General features: G+C 37.3%; 1 protein-coding gene across 2 annotated transcripts in view; it reads left to right on the top strand.

The window, feature by feature from the left end:
* The window catches only part of LOC118275467 (papilin), an 82154-nt gene extending 63265 nt beyond the window's left edge, over window positions 1-18889 (top strand). The window contains exons 2-25 of one of the 2 annotated variants that reach the window (XM_035593446.2): window positions 7241-7320; window positions 8225-8371; window positions 8875-9068; window positions 9289-9520; window positions 9810-9950; window positions 10050-10365; window positions 10454-10743; window positions 10833-11026; window positions 11223-11406; window positions 11556-11760; window positions 11889-12082; window positions 12210-12378; window positions 12575-12722; window positions 12926-13129; window positions 13415-13604; window positions 13853-14029; window positions 14418-14483; window positions 14805-14933; window positions 15046-15186; window positions 15560-15853; window positions 15988-16137; window positions 16368-16582; window positions 16785-16925; window positions 17058-18889. In XM_035593446.2, the coding sequence (XP_035449339.2) occupies window positions 7263-7320; window positions 8225-8371; window positions 8875-9068; window positions 9289-9520; window positions 9810-9950; window positions 10050-10365; window positions 10454-10743; window positions 10833-11026; window positions 11223-11406; window positions 11556-11760; window positions 11889-12082; window positions 12210-12378; window positions 12575-12722; window positions 12926-13129; window positions 13415-13604; window positions 13853-14029; window positions 14418-14483; window positions 14805-14933; window positions 15046-15186; window positions 15560-15853; window positions 15988-16137; window positions 16368-16582; window positions 16785-16925; window positions 17058-17315 (4437 nt within the window). In that variant the 5' untranslated portion in view covers window positions 7241-7262 and the 3' untranslated portion in view covers window positions 17316-18889. The remainder of the gene's footprint in view (window positions 1-7240; window positions 7321-8224; window positions 8372-8874; window positions 9069-9288; window positions 9521-9809; window positions 9951-10049; window positions 10366-10453; window positions 10744-10832; window positions 11027-11222; window positions 11407-11555; window positions 11761-11888; window positions 12083-12209; window positions 12379-12574; window positions 12723-12925; window positions 13130-13414; window positions 13605-13852; window positions 14030-14417; window positions 14484-14804; window positions 14934-15045; window positions 15187-15559; window positions 15854-15987; window positions 16138-16367; window positions 16583-16784; window positions 16926-17057) is intronic. The other variant, XM_035593447.2, reaches the window with a different exon arrangement.
* Window positions 18890-19426: the final 537 nt, after the last annotated feature.

Raw genomic sequence — 19426 nt, 5'->3', positions numbered from 1 at the left:
CACGTTTCACTATGGAAAATATAGGTCGGTATCGGATCAAAAATCTGTAACTTCATGAATTTTTGTCGTAACGTGATGAAATTTGGCACAAATATGCAGTAAGGTTTGGAGATTCGAATGATGTGTAGTTTATATTGTTTTCTTGTATATCTATGTAAGTTTTTTTGCATAGAATGAAAGAAATGGGAAAAAAATCACGAAAAAAATAGTTAAAAATTTATTTCAAGTGGAATATAAGTTTATAATGACTAAAAAGATTAAACCATGGTTAATTACAAACAAGCAAAGTAAACAATATATATATACATATATATATTTATAAAAAAAATATATGAAAACAATTTACTAAATTAAAATCATATTACTAATAGGTACATCCTATACTCTGGCTTCAGGAAATGATGAAGCTAGGTACAAATATAAGTAATAACTAAATACATACATATAAATATTATTTTTAACTTATACCACTTCAGGGTTCGTAAATGTGGGTTCACTTTCAGGTTCCACGTTTAAAAGACTTAGTGCCTCTTCTTCAAGTTATTTTACATTTCTTACGTACGGTTTTCTCAAACTTGTTATATATGGATCTGACGTGTATAAAAGCGTTTTAAAGACATCTTCATTTGTAGCAGATCGGGAACATTTTCTGGCATAATGAAGTCGTATGTTTCAGTAGTCTTTGTTGCGAGACTCTAGTGCGTCTTCCGATAGTTGTCCAATAGGAAACACCGCTAAATGTTTGATAACGTTTTCCCCGTGTATGAGTATTTTATGAACGGAGGATGGCATATAATACCAATCGTAATTACTTACATAGATTCTTGCAGTTTCTATTGCATATTCCCCAAATTTTTCAGGGTCAATCATCATTCCAGAAGAAAGAATGTATAGGCGTTTAATCAATGCCTCATCTACACCTGTTATTTCCGATGAGCAAGTGCTATTATAGAAGAATCTTCGTGCGGTATTGCCATCGTTCGTATTCCCGCTAACTTGACGAGGTTTGTCGACGTTTAACCCAACTCCTCCCTGAAACGTTTTTGAACAAGTTCTTTCTTTTCTTTTTTTAATCTTTTATTTTCCTCAGTTGAAGCAGACCAAGTCTTAAACGAAAGATCATAGGAAATATGCAATATCATTTCCATGCAGCGAATCCAGGCGTGTAAGGTGGACAATCCGTATTGAGTGTCAGCGTTTCTTAATTCTTCGACAAGAGAGCTTCTGTGTACTCACGTAAAGCCCGTAGTCCCTGCACATAGGCGTTTTTTATATGCTCGAAGCCATATTCTTGGAGTAGAAGAGTGTTTTTCCTCTTCTTGGTAGATTCTGAGGAGTCCCCATAAGCCACGCATGTTCTTCCTCGTTGGCCAGATGTTGATGGCGTAGAATATTGTTCAGAATCCGGTAAATTTAGGGAATACCCTGAGTCCAACCAAGTACAATTCTTCTTTAAAAATGTTTCTTTTTTCCGAGATGCCAGGGCCCAGCGCTTGTTGAAAATAGGAAGAATGTGCCTTTGTATGTCACTAATAAAATTATAAAACACAAGTTGTTTTCAGAGACATTGAGCTTTTCCACTAAAACTTTGGATAATGATTCGATGGTCTTGCCGCCCTCGATATAGGGGATTATGAAGTCTCGTTTGGTACAGCTGAAGGAAGACATTTTGACACTTCACAATCTGCAGAAATAATAGGCGCAGATGAGATTTGCTTCACTTGAAGTTACACTGATGTAGATGGTTCGAATAGTTTTTGCTTCTCTTTATATACTCATTTTACAATATCGAATTGGTACCTACATCATTATTATCTTGTAATTTCCCACGCAAACCGAGTGCAAATTTGATAAGATCCCTTTGTTATCATGAAATAATGAAGAAAATATTCAAAAAGATCCATATTGTTCATGTGAAGTGGTAAACCGCAAAAGATACCAATTTTCGGGTTCTGACTTTTATCAGTATTTTTCTCATATCTTCTAAAACCGCAAATATCCGCAGCTAATTTTTTTGCATTCTATTTATGAATAGTTAGACTACTAGTCAACACAAAAAGTAGCGGTTGGGCAAACGTGGGTAACACTGAAAACCTTAAACGAAAAAAAAATAAGTGAAAAATAAGGTCTGTCACTTTTTAAGTAATTACTGAAATATTTTTCTTTACTTTTAAAATCATTAAGCTCTATCGCAAAAAGCATAAAATAACCTTTCTAAAAATGTATAATACTGCATATCTGTACCAAGTATTTTTTTCACAATATGGTATTGAAACATGTATACGCAAAGACTTGAGTTTGGCACTTCTGTCTTCTATGTATTTCTATATACAAAAAAAAAAAAATTCGCGTATTAAGTGAAAAAATCTTAATGAATATTATAATTTGACTATTAGAGAACCTAATAAAATAGCCATATTAGCCAAATTATGATATTCGTAAAAAGCATTTTTGATATGCGTTTGTTCTACCATTTTCCATAGTGCTATGCGAAGCTGGGGCGGGTCGCTAGTTAAAAATATAACTACGTTTTGTTTGGCTTTACATCCAGAATATACAAAATTATTTAGGTAACACGTTCAGAATGTTCTAGAATACAAAGGCAATTCTAATTTGTACCCTGTTTCCACCTAACACGAAATAATCCATCTTCTCACAACCCCTGGGAGTTGTTTGTGTTAGAAACAGGACTACTATACAGCATCCTTCGGCAACATGTATAAGATGCAGTCATTCTAGAATAGATAGGTATCTACATACTATATCTGCAACACCCACAGTCAAACCGCTAAACCGGTTTTGTGGGAAATTGTCATAAATATAATTCTGTACTTCTTTTATATAAATAAATAAATAATAATAAGTAATAATAATATATTTATGTATATTATGTGCCACGTGTAAGTAATCGTACATATAGTTTACTGTTAGTTTTCAGCCATAATCGTTCCACTGCAGTGAAAAGGCCTCACTACCCTTCTTCCACTCCTCTCTGTGTAAAGCTTTTTGTAGCCAATCCTTGTCATAGATTTCGAGTTCATAATGTATCACTTATTATATGTTCATAAGTAGATAAAATTAAGAATATTACAAGTTTCCAAAAGTAGATCTATTGTAATAGATGTCCAATGGTGTTATAAGTTATACCTAGAGACAAAAAAATATAATGAATACCTATACCCATCCACAAAATTAGTTAAATGGCTATCCGTACCAAAGTCCAACTGCGAATGAAAAGCCAATCTAGGTGTTTTTACATTTTTTGCTGTTCCCTAATTAGTTTGATAAATGGCCCCAATCAATCTCTTTCTAATCCTGGTGGGTATTCGTCCTTCCAGATTATTTGAACCAACTAAATTACCTATGTAGCTACTTCATCATCATTATATCAGCTTCAAGGTGTCCACTGGTAAACAAAGACCTTCTCCAATGACTTCTAAATCGAAAGACATCCATAGCTGAACAAAGGCTGACATCATTAGCTATTGTCAATTATTTTCCAAAAATCAATCAATAGAACAGTGTTCTCGAACGAATATGTACGTTGTCTATTAATTTTAATTGTAGTATCAAATACACTACGCAATGTTGTCTTAAATAACGTCTAGGTATTAGATAATTATGCAATTTGTTTACACAACAACCGCTCGGCTGTTGAAATAAAACAATAGATTTACTCAATCTTAGTGAATAGATTATGTCATGTGGTGATAAATTGTGAGTGGTGAACCGGTTAGTTAGATATATTGTGTTAGCTATAACCACCTGTCGTTTATAGAATCACGTATAGTTATATAAAATTACTCAGTAGAATGTTATGCAGAAATTACAGCAGATGGTTGCCCAGACGAACGTTGTCGAAGCGTTGAATATACATAGAATATCTTTTGGAGATGTAAACTGTAAGCTGCATCGAAAATGTAAAATGCTGACTGACGAACCTCGTCAGCTGTGTCGATCAATACCATCCAGAGCTCAGTAAAACAAAGCAAAGTGTCGAATCGAATCAATGATCCAAAGCGGGCTATCAAATTTTGCTACAAGCTCTAACCCCCGTGAACTCACTTTCTCAATCGAGGACTTGTCGATTTTTACGAGCGCATTGACTTTAAACTTTTACTATTTCTCTGTCCGAATCTGTACGAAGGAATTTCATCTCTATATGACAAACTTTGTACGTGTTTTCTTACAATTTTCCTTGTATTTTCTTTAGATACTATTTCATTTCGACCTTCCCAGCTCTCCTCTCGATATCGCTTTAATAACGCTCGACTCTATGATTCCATTGTCCTTTGTAATGCAGATGAGACAATGAAATAAAATGGCAGTGACCTTTTTTGTTAAAACAACATTTTAGAATAAATTAGCTGCAGATCGGTTGGCAACCTATCATTAACGTTCAATTTTCCCTGAAGACCTTTTTCTTCATAATGTTTCTCTGTGTATTTAATAAGCAGCCAATTTAGTCTCTGGTTGCTAAATTAACTTTTTCTAATAGCCGACAGAACACCCACGTAGCTTTTAAATAGCCATTAAACACCCAATTATTCTCTGAAGTTTCATAAATAACTTAACAGACACAAAATATCTTTAGCAAATTTCTCTAGAATGACCGAAAAAGACGAAAAAATACTAGATGCACCACAATGCATTAAAACTATCGTCTGGTCGCCTTTCACCAAACGTTGCGTCACCGTGATACACGTCATCACGGAGTTCACTCACTCCAAACTTACGACATGACTTGGCGACGCGACGTGACCACGAGAAATGTAGGAATATGGCGAAAGATCTCACGATTATGATACGCGTATGACGTTGTGTTTTCAAGATTCATTCCCCGTCGAATCTCGATGCGGGTAGAAACTTCGTGGATAGAGTATTAAGTTGGTTGCTTTGCTGCAATACAGTGGATAAGCCGTTAACTTTAAATGGAACCATTTCTTGGATAGTGGCGTCTTATTGTTTCTTTTGCGTCTTTTTGGAGTGAATACAGTTTAACATATATTTATTTGTTTTAAATATATTTGTGTATAGTATTCAGAAAAGTATGGAGTGTGAAATTCTAAAAAGTGATAGTGACTATTAAAACTATACCAAAAAGATACCTACAGGTAGGTAGTACCTCTACTTAAGTAGCGTTTTAAGAGTTAAACTGTGTTATCTAAGTTATGCTAGTAAGCTTCATTTAACTCAAGATAAAACTGTACACTGAAAATGCTAACTAATTCAAATTGGATAAACTAAAAACTAGAGCTCACAATTCTAGCAACAATACTCGTAGAAAATAAATGGGAATGCCGACCACGCTTCATAAAACCCGTTAACTTAGTCCGCTTCATCAAATGTATTATTTTCGTCAAAAGAAACTTTGATATAAGTAAGTTTGTGTTCGCTACCTTACTGAAGTTTCAGAAGCGTAGCTCGCTTTGCCAAACTTTAGATATTCGGTTTTCAACTTCAACGAAACTAATCCAACGGATATTCTATCTGAATAATAATATTGAAACTATTGAATTCAAGACTTTGGAATGAACTGCCTTTGTGGCGCTTGGGAGATAATAACTGTTCTTTAAGAGAAACTTCATAAAGAAAATTACCTTTAAAGAGTGTATTTGTAGTTATAAGATGAATAAATATCTTCTGCCGTAAGGTCTACTGAGTTCGTTCTTCTCCATTCGAAGCTACACTTATAACGAGCACCTAGCTTCACTGACAGACTGACGGACAATTCAATTTGACGTTTCAAAAGTGCCGAATTTAGGATTAATTGAAATAAATGCTTTGACTTTAAAGACATCTTTTTTAAAAAATTCCGACATTGAGCTAAATCTACTAACTTAGTTAAAAGCCGACCCAATCTACTTACGAAAAGACTATGATTTGAATAAACAGAAGTGTAGGTACCTATGTATGTTATATCTATGACAAGTCTAATATTTAAATAAGAACAAATACCTCGGTGAAAGTAAAAGTTACTCGCCATCTATGAATCATTCGCAAATTGATAATGACCCAGTTACATGCCACTTATTTGCATTGCAGGTGTTAGTTACTCAAATTCCTACTCTTACAAAAGGTACTCTATTTCAAGATGTTTATGATCGTCTATCTATCAAGTTATGATGCACTGTCACAGTACAAAAGTCAATGACCGGCGAACGTTAAACTCAAACTAAAATCGGAGAAAGTAATCTCTAATTAGCATGCTGGGCTCGACAGTTACGTCATTTCCTTAGCAACAATACAATAAACATGGAAATGTTTACAATAGGACGAGAAAAATGAGTGCAACAACGTCAAAAAATTACTCAGATACGTAAAATACAGTTTTGTGTAATTATAGAACAATAAAATAAATTCTTCGCGCATCGGCTTGCGCGGGAAAGCCCGGTGTACGTAACCGCGAAGTGGCGCGAGGACGCATGCGCGCACGTTCGGAATTCAAACCGTAGAACCGTACTGTCTGTGCGCACACGTCACTAAGACGTGATTGACTGGTTCGTTCGTTATGTGTACAACTTTTTTTGGGTAGACAGTTCAAGTAAAAGTTCCCTTTTCCTCCTAAATTGGAATCATTAATCTTAACCTGTTTTTACATGAAAACACTGCGTACAATGAAAAAATAACAATGTAAACATTTTCACGCCTCGTTTCCTGGTTTTTTACCTTTGTGTTGACTATAAAAAGTAAATGAATAATGATCTGTTAAGTGTTTGTTTCGTAAACAATGATCTTTGCGCGCCGTACTAGTTACAATATCACACCTAATAGTCTAGTATTCTAGAACATAATGCAAGTACCTATGAACGAAGCGGGTGAAATCGTGAGGAAATCCATACGTCTATCATGTGCTGTCTACTACCACTACATTACTACAATGTATCAGACTTTTAAGTGTAATTAAAATGTAACAAAGGTACCAAATAAAATTCAGCTACAAGGCCAACCCTCCATGTTTGTCCAAGTCGAACAATTTGTATGACTCAGGCGCAAGTACTAAATAAAAATGCTACGAGGACCTCTCTTGCATATTTAAACGTGATCAGATAAAGAAATCATCTTGACAATGATGTATTGTATTCATTTAAGTGCCTACTGATGGGCCGTGAGTTGACTGGTTCGAGGAAAATCGTCGTTAAGACAATAAAGCATTCATTTTAATTGAAATAAAAACGTGTCGATAGTATGAAATATTTCGGCATTGTTCAAAGACATAACTAGTGTGTTTTGTTCGCAGCATTCGCGTGTGTGATGCAGCGATGTCGGTGGCGGTGAGGGCGGCGCTGCTCTGCGCTTGCGCACTGCTACTGCAGCTCGGTAAGTACTTATTAAAACATTATTTACACAAAAATTCAATCAATCCATAATTACTCGTATAAATTCAATAACTATCCAGTATCTAGTCGTAATAAATGCATTCAAAAGAACCGCATAGATCATCAATATTCATATCGTAATATAACGCCTATAAATCACCAGTTGCCACACTAATTAATAGGCCGCGTTAATTTATTTATTTATTTATTTATTTATTCATAAAAATCTTCCTACACTCTCATTACAGGATTTTCCCAATGCGACAGTGAGGCTTAACCTAGTTGAACATTATAAACTTAAGAAACTAAAAATAAATTATACAAAAAATAAGGAGAAAAAAAAAGAAACAAAACACAATCATAATGAAGAAACCCTTACCTAACCTATGTATTACAAAACTACTAAATAACCTTACATAATAACATAATTATACAACAATAGTAACAACAGTAACAAAACAACTAACCTAAAATAACAAAAAATAAATATAAAATAAGTATAAGGAACTATTCACCATCGTAACTTAAAATAAACAATAATACTTTTGTGAATTCACTCGAAGGAGCTGTAAATATGTCAATCTGACTGTGGAGCTTATTGATGGTACGGATTGCGCGAGTCAGTGGTGCTTTAGCAAGAAGATTGGTCCTCGCCGTTGGCACTGCCAATATTGGCGGGCGCCGCCGTCTCCACACGTAGCGGTCTGGTACAGACCTATCAACCAATTTTCTACACATTTACCTAAACGAGCTATATCGATTCTTATCGCTTTAGTTACCAATCATTTGCCCCAGATTACTTCACTCTACTCTTAGCAATTTCATGCCAAAGTTTTTACACTAACATGCGGGTACTTGACAAATATTTAAAGAATTCAAACTTACATCTACCCACATTTTTACAGCAAGCGCGGAGCTCAAAGGACGGTGTCCAGCTGAAGAGAGTGCATGTCCGGCGCGTGCGATACCATGCATTTCGGACAACCAATGCGGAGAGAAAATATGTTGCCAAACGAGTTGTGGGCAAGCTTGTGTCGACCCACTTTTCACAGGTAAAATAATCTAATTCAGACTAACTAAATTAGGCTGAGGTCAGCCTCCAATCTAATCAAATACAGTGAGTCACTATTTATTTATGTAGCTTACCAATTACCATCTATCCTCCACTATCCAAATAGGTATACTAAGGATAATCCTGCTTTAACCTTTCGTCTGCGGGTGTATGAGACAATAGAAAACACATTGTGTCTCGCGCAGATCTACACTCCAGCAGACGACGGGTTAAGGATCCTCAACAGTCATTCCTAATTATAAACTTATGCAAATACGTAGACTGAAATGCAGAGCACAGGTAGCTAAGCTATATCACACAAACAAACTGCTACAAAGTAAATAAATGAAACAAGCGGACATACAATTACCAAAGCAATTAATGCAGCCCCAACTTCCTCTATTTAGTTAGAAAGTTTATAGCGTAGGTTGTAGCTGTTATGAGCTTAGAAACTGTGCATTACTCCTTTTAGACATAACTTACCTTATTTGTATCTTCTGCCAGGATGTGAGAATGTGAAAATGTCTTCGGAGAGGATATCTCGGGCTTTAGCTGCGGATAACAGCCGCGGTGGTCGAGGCAGAATACCCCCTATGAGGACTCCTCGGTGCAGGTTCACAGACGGAGAGTTTGAGGAGATCCAGTGTGATAATGAGATCGTTAGCACCTGCTGGTGTGTTGATGCTGCTGGATTTGAGGTTAGTTACTTTATTTAGCTAGTTGTTAATCATAAAATAAGGGTCTGATTATGTAATTTGCTTGGTCTTCCAAAATATATTAAAGAGTGCATAACAAGGCTCACAAAGCCCTTAGAAATCTAATTCTATCCAAACCACTCCAGCTTCTGCACATCAAAATAAACAGATTCCAATTCATATCAAAAATATTCTCTGCTTAAACACTTACTTAATTTTCCAGTTACCAGGAACCAGGGCTCCTGCAGCAAGTCTAGTCAACTGCACACGAGTGGCACCTTGCGCAGCACACACATGTAGGATGCTCTGTCCACTAGGCTTCGAGCTGGACCAACGAGGATGTCCACTATGCAAGTGTAGGGATCCTTGCTCCTCGGTGACTTGTCCCGGACAGTTGTCCTGTCAATTGGAGGAAGCTCCTTGCCTAAGACCACCGTGTCCACCTATACCTACATGTAAGTTTTATTTGCACAAATATTTGATCTTAAATGACCTAAAGAACTCGTCAGAAAATGCAGTCAACCGAACAAAATAAAATGTCGGTTATATTTAGATTACGTGTTCACAAAACAAGGATGCTCGTAAACCGATATGACGGTATGTTAAATACCAAGCCAATGAAACATAAACGTAACGTAAGAATTATGAATAACTATGTAGTATTTATTGCGCGTTATTACAGCAGATATGCAAATACAAGTCTTTGTTCCGTATGAGTAACTTAGGTAACCTTGTGATTCTCAGGTAAACGGGGCCGCAGTCTTATGAACCTCTGCCCTGTGGGAGAACCCCTGTTGATATCAGAGACCAGCAGACCTTTCCTGTGCGGTACTGACCCTGGGAAACCCAACTGTCCACCTTTGTACCGATGCCTTGTTGAATCAGGTTTGTGCCCTTTATAATTTTGTTATTATTTTGGTACGATTATCAACAATTGTAAGTCGGTTTTCACACTATAAAAATCTAATATTTTTTTCTTTTCAGGAAATGACTACGGTGTATGTTGTCCAGCATCTCTAGAGCTCCAAAAAGCCGGAACATGTCCAGCACCTTCCAACGATGGATGTGGAACTCCTTGTGCCCACGACTTGGAATGTCCATCAATGCAGAAATGCTGCGATGGTGGCGAATGTGGCAAACACTGCATTTTACCAACCAATGTAACAATGTGTACTCAACAAAAGATGTTAGCGGAACTTTTGGTCGTAAGTGAGAAAGAGGGCCGTGGATATGTGCCGCAGTGTGCTGAAGATGGCTCGTTTGTTTCAAGACAATGCTCAAGAAATGGATTGGTTTGCTGGTTAGTAGCAATACTTCTTACAACACTAACATAATTCTCACCACTCAATAGTTGCACCAATTTATAAATACGTATTTTCTTGTACCAGGTGCGTTGACGCAGACGGCAACAAGCTACGAGGATCAATGGGTCCATCTTCATCAGTACAATGTGCTTCGACCCCTATGCCAGTCAGGATTGGAGCTCGTAGCTTAAATTCCTGTGCAAGAGCTTTGTGTGCTGCTGTGTGTGAATATGGATATAAAACTGGAGCCGATGGATGTCCCACCTGTGAATGTGATGACCCTTGCGCTGGATTCCCCTGCCCGAAAGACGAGGAATGTATCAGGGTTAAAGAAGCACAATGTGTTGGAGACCTATGTTCAGGATATCCAATTTGTAAGTACTTCTGGCTAAAATAAATCGTTAAAAGCGCATTCTAATTTTACCTAGAATTTGATTAAACCAAATGTCCCTTTTATTTGCAGGTCGTCCAAAAGCAGCATACGAGAATCCATGTTCGTTAGGTGTTCCGGTGTCTGATGCAAATGGTGCTCCAGAGGTGTGCCAGGTGGATACTGACTGTCCAACAAGCCATGTTTGCACGAAATCTAAGAGCAGTGCTGTTTGCTGTCTAGATCCTCTTTCATTCAGTAATGCAACTGAAGCTGACATTGTAGAGGTAAGCAACTTGTACATTTGCGTTGTATTTCCGTGTGAATGAGGTTAGTGGAGGTCCGATTCTCCCTACCCAATATCACCAATCCCCAAATCCTCAAATTCCTATTCCCCTTGTAAAATATTTTTATACAATATTTCATGCTTCATTTTTCGGTTAGTATTGATCTCTTTCTAAGTTTGACTTCAAAATTTTCCAGGTAAACTTCGAATCCTGCGGTCCTGAGGCAGAGGCAGAATGTGGTCTCAACTCCACAATATCTTGCCTTGAAGGTGACTGCGATAACGATTTGGTGTGCTGTTCCACGGTCAACTGTGGACCAGTGTGTGTAGATCCTGTTAAAATGAAACTGCAATCAGAAAGAGTGGACGAATCACCTACAAGTAAGCACTTTTGACTCTTTATGATGCCTTTAGACAACCGTTTTGGCGTAGTGCTAAGATAATCTTAAATTAACTTCATGAAATCAATTAAATTTAGTTATTATAATACTAAACACGCTCATTTCTTCATGTATCTTTTACCTTTTCAGTGTGCGAATATCTCCGCGACTTTGACGAAAAGATGGAAGGCACAGTAGACGGTATGAAGCTTGCTTTACCAGCCCCAACTTGCAAGTCTGACGGGTCCTTCACATCGCAGCAGTGCGCCAACGGCCGTTGCTGGTGCGTTGATACCTTCGGCACAGAAATACCTGAGACCAGCACCAATAATGCTTCAGCTGTGGACTGTGATAGGTAAGATGCTTTCTTATTTACTGTATAATCAATTTTATATTGTGTCTTTGAGAGATCTTACCTCCAAACTCTCACCTTTAACTTAGATTTCTCAATTACTTAATGGACCGTTTTCATTTTTCTTCTAGTGTTCGCGCAAATCTTTCCTGTCTGGAGATGACTTGTCGAATGGGCTGTGACTACGGATTCGAGCTAGGCGCAGGCCGCTGTCCTACATGTAAATGCCGCGATCCTTGCGCAGGAGTGGAGTGTCCTGTTGGGCGATCTTGCGCAACTGTAGATGTCGCTTGCGACGCAGATTATTGTCCACCTGTGCCTGCTTGTGAGTATATCCACAAAAACATCATACATGTTGATGTTGTATAACTTAATTTTTTTTCTTCTTTATAAAATCTCTTTGTTGATATTTTGTGTATACTCTTTGATAATCAACTTTCTATATTCTTCAGGCCTACCAAAGAAACCAGGACAGTGTCCTTACCTAGTGCCATCAAACGGTGCTTGCGAGTGGTCGTGTAGGACGGACGCGGAGTGTGGGCCTGCTGAAAGATGTTGCGCGACCGGTTGTGGTACTGCCTGCACGAAAGCTGTACACCAAACTGCTTGTCAGCAAAGAAGGTACCTGCCTTACATACATACATTACCTCACGCCTGTTTCCCATGGAAGAAGGCAGAGACTATGGAACGCCAATTACGATTCTTTCATACCTCTTTCACTTCATCAACAGTATTTTAATGCATACTCGCCGATTATAGGTACTTTTAATGGACAAAATACTCGTTCTTTTTTTAATGGACAAAATACTTTTTCCAGGGCGTTAGCTCTCCATACAGCGGCTGAGAGTGGTAGTCCACCAGCCTGGACATGGATACCTAAATGTAAAGAGGACGGTGCCTACGTACCTATACAATGCAGAGGGTCTGATAAAACTTGCTGGTGTGTCGACACTGCTGGTAATGAGGTTAGTACATAGCTCACTTATTTTTATTTTCATATCGTGATGATAAATATGATTTATTTTACCCCTACATTTCCATTTCAGAAAAGTTACATTAAGCCACGTATTTGAAGTTAAGTCAAACCAGAATTGCCTGCACTAACTTAATGTATTTCCATTATTTAGTCTGATTTTTTAATTTATTTTTAACAAAACCTTTTCCTCAGATTCTTGGTACAAGAGTAACGAACTCCACACCGAACTGTGATGCGCCTATAACGTGTCCTCAACCGTCCTGTGACGTGGTGACGTGTGCCCACGGCTGGGAGCTGGACAGCAAAGGATGTCCTACCTGCGCCTGTAAGGATCCTTGCGCGGAAGCCAAATGCAGAAAGGATGAGTCCTGCGAACTTGTACCTTTGGAGTGTGAGGTAAGACGACTCAATGTTGCTTTAATTGCCATTATCGATACGAGCAGCCCCATTAAAATTGAACACCGTGTTGGTCACCGGTGACCGACGTTATGTTCAACATTTTTCTATTGGCAGTCAAAGTCTTAAAATTACTATTCGAAATATCTTCGGTTTAAATCTGTCCTGAACCCAACGACGAATGGCTATAAATCATTCTTATCATATTTCCATTAAGGGCTCCATTTAGAAGTTTTATACCACCACCACTGGCTACCACTAATATCATTTTCATTCTGTTTCCAGGGTAGTTCCTGTCCTCCACTAGCGCGCTGCACCCCAGCACCGCAGTGTCCTGATGGTCACGATCCACTTCAAGCTCCAGACGGCTCAGGCCCTCTGTTGTGTGGACCTAATGCGGCAGCCTGTCCTTCCACCCATGCCTGTCGGTTTGCTCCTCATGATTCAACACCGTCTGTTTGCTGTCCTAAACCTCGTAAGTAATCGATGTCATAAAATTGGAGAAAAAGAAAACAAACTGATGGCTCATGACCCTGTAATAAAGACCGAACCTATTCGCTTTTCATAATCGACACGTGAATTTTGATGCTGTTCGTATGTTCGTTAATCAAATGCTTATTTCAAATTAACAAATGTTAAGTTCTTGCGGACGAAGTTACCTAAACATAGCGTTAAAAAAAAAAAATTAAGAGATACCTAACATGCTCCTTCCATAATTTGCAGGCACGGTATGCTTCGAGAACAAAGATGAAGGCAGTTGCACAGAAGGTGATGTTCTAAACACGACCAGATGGCACTTCAACCACGCACGTAACCGTTGCGAGAGGTTCAAGTATCACGGATGTTCCGGAAACCACAACAACTTCAGGACGAAAGAGGAGTGTAATAATGTATGCCCTGGTAAGTTCTACATTCATTTTGAATGGGTCTTTTTGGTGTGTGGTTTCGATTCTGTAACATACTTTTACACAATTTCTGCCCCCGTTTCTCTATATCCTAAACATTTTAAAACCTAAATAGCATATTGTAAATAAGTTATGTTAAATAATTTGCCATATATAAGTTTATATGAGGGCTTAGTACGAGTTTTTTTTACGTTTAACGTGATCGAAACGAGAGCGCGTTCGGCGTTCGGATTGGTCGCACCGGCCAATCAGAGCGCTAAACTCGCTATCATTTCGTTTTCGTACAACGTAAAGCAAACTCGTACTAAGGGTACTGTCCACTTTAGCTATAAGGGTTTTAGTACTTTTGCCAAGTAATAAGTAACTTTTATCTTTTAAAACAGTGGATGGGGAATCTCCAAGAATGAAAAGTAAAAAAAGGAAGACAGGCCAGATATCGAAAGACGAAGGCATGTCGTTATTTCTTTTGTACATAAATGTTTTATTATTAAGTATCTACCCACCTGTGTTAACTTCACAAATATGTAGTGCACCTTTTATTCTAACCGCATGTTAAATAGCATGACTAGATTGCATCGGATCATCCAGAAAAAGCATGGGAAAGCTAAGCAGATCTATTGCTTCAGCGATGAAATAGATAAGTTAAAACTAGTCAGTAGAACACGAGTAGTTTAGGTAACATCTGACCAATATAGTCCATAAATGTAGTTAAGACATCAACAAAATCCTTTTTAAGAAATCGCTAAATAAAATTCTTCTTTACAATGCAGTACTGAGCCCTTGCGAGAGACTACGTGAGAAGAACGAAGCAGCTGCGCAGAAATACGGCAAAGGAACCTTTATTCCAAAGTGTGACGACAGTGGTGCTTGGGAACCGGTGCAGTGTATGTCACATATTGGTGAGTAGACCTTACAACCCTTTAAAAAGTATAATATTTACCTTCTACTACTTAAGAGGGAGGGTTATTTGTAAAGACATAGCTTAAAACTTTCTGTTTTATTTATTTCCAGATGTGTGTTGGTGTGTAAGTGCCCGTGGTGAACCTCTTAAGGGTTCTTTAGTACGTGGCGCCAAACCCACATGTAACTTTAGACAAGCACGAAAATGGATAGCGCGAGACCCACTTGACGAACGAGCTAGAGCTGACGAAGGTAATAATGAAAAATGATTAAGATTCTAGTTACTAAATACTTAATCTATGAGAAATCAAATAAAATTTGTACGTAAACAATTATAGAACGATATACTAAATAATTGCTTTTGACTGCACGGTTGGTCCAGTGACTGGGCCAACCCGCTGCCGCCCAACGTGTAGCGGGTCCAATTCCCGCACAAAGCAATTTCTTGTGCGATCCATAAATTGTTGTTTCGGGTCCTGCTATAATGTAGTTATTTGTGAACTTGTATATTTGTAAACGCTCCCGCGACACAGGAGAAAATTATACTAAAGCGAGGCAGCTATGTTTTGTAAGACATTAGTTATAAGTAGCTCAAATGTTAAAAGTTCTCGTTTTTATTTTCCAGTACTAGAAGAACTCATCAGACAAATGACTGCATACAGAGTGGACGACTTCGATGATGACGAGGAAGATGACGTTGAAGACGATTTGGAACTCGAAGCTGAGGTCCGAGACGAGGAGTCCTTAGACAAACTACTTCAACAAACGAGTGAGAAAGACGAACCTGTGGTAGTATCAGAGATCGTGGAACCAAGATTAGCAGAAACCACGAGAAAATTTGAGAAAAATCTGGAAGTGAACGTAGACAAATTGATATTTAAGACAAAATGTCAAATGATGCAAGAAGAAATTGAGAACGGTAAGTTGGAAGCAGATACGAAAATATGATTATAAAAGTATCAAGAACCAAATATTATTGTTAGCAAAGCAAATGACTAGCAAAACAAAGTACCTTAATAATTTAGAATTAACAAATGTATTTTTGTTTAACAGGTGCGGAAGGTATGCGACCTCGTTGTTTAGAAAACGGTGAATTCTCACCACGACAATGCTCTCGAGGTCGATGCTGGTGTGTGGATGCCGCAGGACAAAAAAGACATCATACGGGAGTAATCAACGATGCGCCTGCACCTGATCCCTGCGGTAAGCCAGAAGCTATAGTACCTACACTCCATTTCCGTCGTTATATTATAACAGTTCTATTATAAAAGTGGAATAACCTATTGCCAAAGAACTCGAATCCAGAAAAAGATAGCTATCTGAAGACTGATAGAATAATCATACAAATTCATTATCAGCAAGTTTCCATGCACCACTGAGTACTGACATTCAGGATGATTCACGCCTAATCAACAATTTTGTATTTATTACAGAACGAACACAAATAGAGACAGCAATTTTGGAGTTGGAATTAGTGAATGTCGAGCCAGCGAGGGCAGAAGTGTCGCGTGCGGCGTTGGCAGCGCGGCTAGCAGCACTTGGAGCTCGTGTTCCCGTGCACAGCACTCGAGAGCGGTCTGCACAGCGCTTGCGTGCTGTGCTCACAGGTCCACACGCCGTCGACTACATCTACCATATCGAGAACATGGTATGTTTGGGAGAAACCCTCACCTCTTCATCCACCCCTTGTATTGAGTAAGCTTCATTGGAAAGCCTAACTACTGAAGCCATTTAAACTCTTCAGCCATTCCTACCTTAACCTAGTTGTTTAAATTTTAGGCTATTTATAGTTATAGGTACACACAAGACGCATAACTTCTCATGTATATTATTTTATTTTACATCTGCAGGTGAAACAAGAAAAACTAGCAGGATATAAAAAATCAAATGACGAAGTGATACTGGGCGCTGACGTCATACGCAGCGAGTACCGTCTCACCACACCTACCCGATCTGCGATGCAGCAACGAGAAATACTGAGCGAATCTACTGTAAGTATTAATTACTACCTTACCTTAACAGTAAGCACAGACTTGCTGTTAGTAATTAGGTACCTATTTATTGTTTAACAGACTTCAAAATGAGTGCATGTTGTAACCTAAAAATGTTTGTTTTCTTACCAGGTTTCCGCTACAACTTCATATCACACTGCACTTATAGTATTAGCTGCTACTTCAGCATTCATCATCAGCGTGCTATGTGTCCTCGTGATGCTGTACCGCGCGAGATTACAACGGGAACCACAGAAAGCCGAGCGGTTTCTACCACCCGCTCCTCCCGTCTACGTCCTCTCCGCTGACGAGAAAGCGGAGTTAGCGAGAGTTTTACATGCCCCTCCCCCTCCTGTCCCACCACAAAATGATGACCAAACAAGAGTATAACTGTATTCATAAGACAAAAATGCTTTAAAACTTTACTGTAGAACATGGATATGACCACTCAAAGTTCCCGCTAAAACTTACTGTCACTGATAGGGTTGCCAAGTATTAAATTCGTAGTTTAAAACACTTGGACTCGTGACAATAAAGTTGTAAGGCTGGGAACAGACTATTGCAGCACATACGAATTTATCTGCTAGTTATTGACTTCAAGTATTATGGTTCTATTTACATAATAAACTTATAAAATTTACACAATTATTAAATAATTCTTAGGAATATTGTCTAAAATAAAACACTTGACCTATAATGTTTTGAAAATTTCTCTTTAGTTATACGAACAGGTAGAACGATTAATATTTATTTATAGTAAGTCATATCTATGTAGAAGTGGTATTATACAAGTGATTACTTCAGTACTGTAATAAAATGGATGACTAAAGCCTGCGTTACTCGTTTATGAAGCTATTGTAACGATAGTACAGGTACTAAAGTAATTATAGGGTCCAAAATAATATTGGCTAGAATTTGAGTAACGTAGTTATATTCAATTACTGTCTTATCTCTGTATTTATTATTTTACAAAACTTTATAGATATTCTCACTAAAGATTTAGTAAAGGATTTAATACTTTAATAAATTAAAATATCGTTCTTCTAATTGAAATGTAAGTACAGAGATAAGTTTAAAAAAATGACATTGTCTGATGTCAACGGTGGACGTTAATATTATTAGAGACTGATAGGTGATGGTCGCATTCTCCTGAAAGAATCTCTGATGTATCTTGAGGACTGTGTGGTAGTTACAATATTCTTTGTAAATAAAATTGATGATATAATAATACTTAGACTATAGAGAAACATTGTAACTATCCCAAAGTATCTTGTTATAAATGTAAGAATGTTAAAAATTATGACACGCTTACATGAAAAGTAAAAAAATGTGGAAATGTACGTGTTATGTCATAATTTCTAAGATTCTAAAGAAACGTATCTTGTTATGTTTTATATTAGTGTAAGAAACTATTATTAAGTAAGCGCAGAGGCGCGCGTATATTATGACTACGCGCGCCTTTACGCATTCTTTAGTTCCTCTCGTTGAGTCTCGATTTCCTTCACCTTAATAACAAACTTATATTTCAACACAATTCTGCTTTAAACTGTAATATGATCAACCACATCTTGGAAACGATGTGCATGAAACAAGAACGTGGCTCGACGTAGAACTAATCTAGTCTGTTTTTATTCATGATCCCTTTCATCACAATCATTCTATTATCACAAATTGTTTTTCTTTTGTATTTGTAAATAAGTTTAAATATTTATTTAAGTTTCATTTATAGTTTTTCATCATCAATCGTAAGTCGTAAATAATGCACATTCCACAAGTATTTTTCTTTTCATTGTTCATCTTTAATTTTAAGTTAGATTCATAACCACAAGGTTTTTTTTATTTTTAACCGTGGCTTATTTACATAATTCCTTTAATCAAAGCACACATTTTGACAGTATCGAAATAAAATGAAGAATTTATTCATATGTATTCAATAATTTCAATAAATAAATAATTTTATAAAAGGTGTTTTACTTTCTAATGACGATGTTTTACCGATACGACCTTTAAACCTTCAAGAAAAGAGCGTACCCCTTAAGGCAGCTGTGACTCCTTTGGTGTTACAGGCGTCCATAGGCGGCGCTGATCATTTACCACCAGGAGACCCGCCAGCTAGTATTCCATAAAAAATTACACGAATCTACTTTCCTTTCCAAGCCGTTCTGTATAAGGTTAACATTAATTTATTGAAAATTTTCAATAAACAAGTAAAAAAACACACATTCCTCTACATTATTTATTGTTGTTAACGAAAAAAGATACATAAAATTAAATGCATAATTTTATTGAAATTCTACAAATTTCGAACCCTATAATCTTTGAGTACAGTTTAATTAGTCGTCAGTGCAGTCAGTCTAAAGTTAATTAGGTACAAAAATATAATATTCAAGTTTAGGTGTTAATGACAGACGAAAGCGACGTAGATTATTTTTATTTAAAATTACTAATTCAACAATTTAGTAATGTTACTATTTCTGCGGTGTATCACTAGCCTTATATAT

This window comes from Spodoptera frugiperda, chromosome 8 (assembly GCF_023101765.2).
Source record: "Spodoptera frugiperda isolate SF20-4 chromosome 8, AGI-APGP_CSIRO_Sfru_2.0, whole genome shotgun sequence".
Lineage (NCBI taxonomy): Eukaryota > Metazoa > Arthropoda > Insecta > Lepidoptera > Noctuidae > Spodoptera > Spodoptera frugiperda.
Note: the sequence above shows the minus strand (reverse complement) of the source record. Positions and strands in the feature narration are given on the sequence as shown.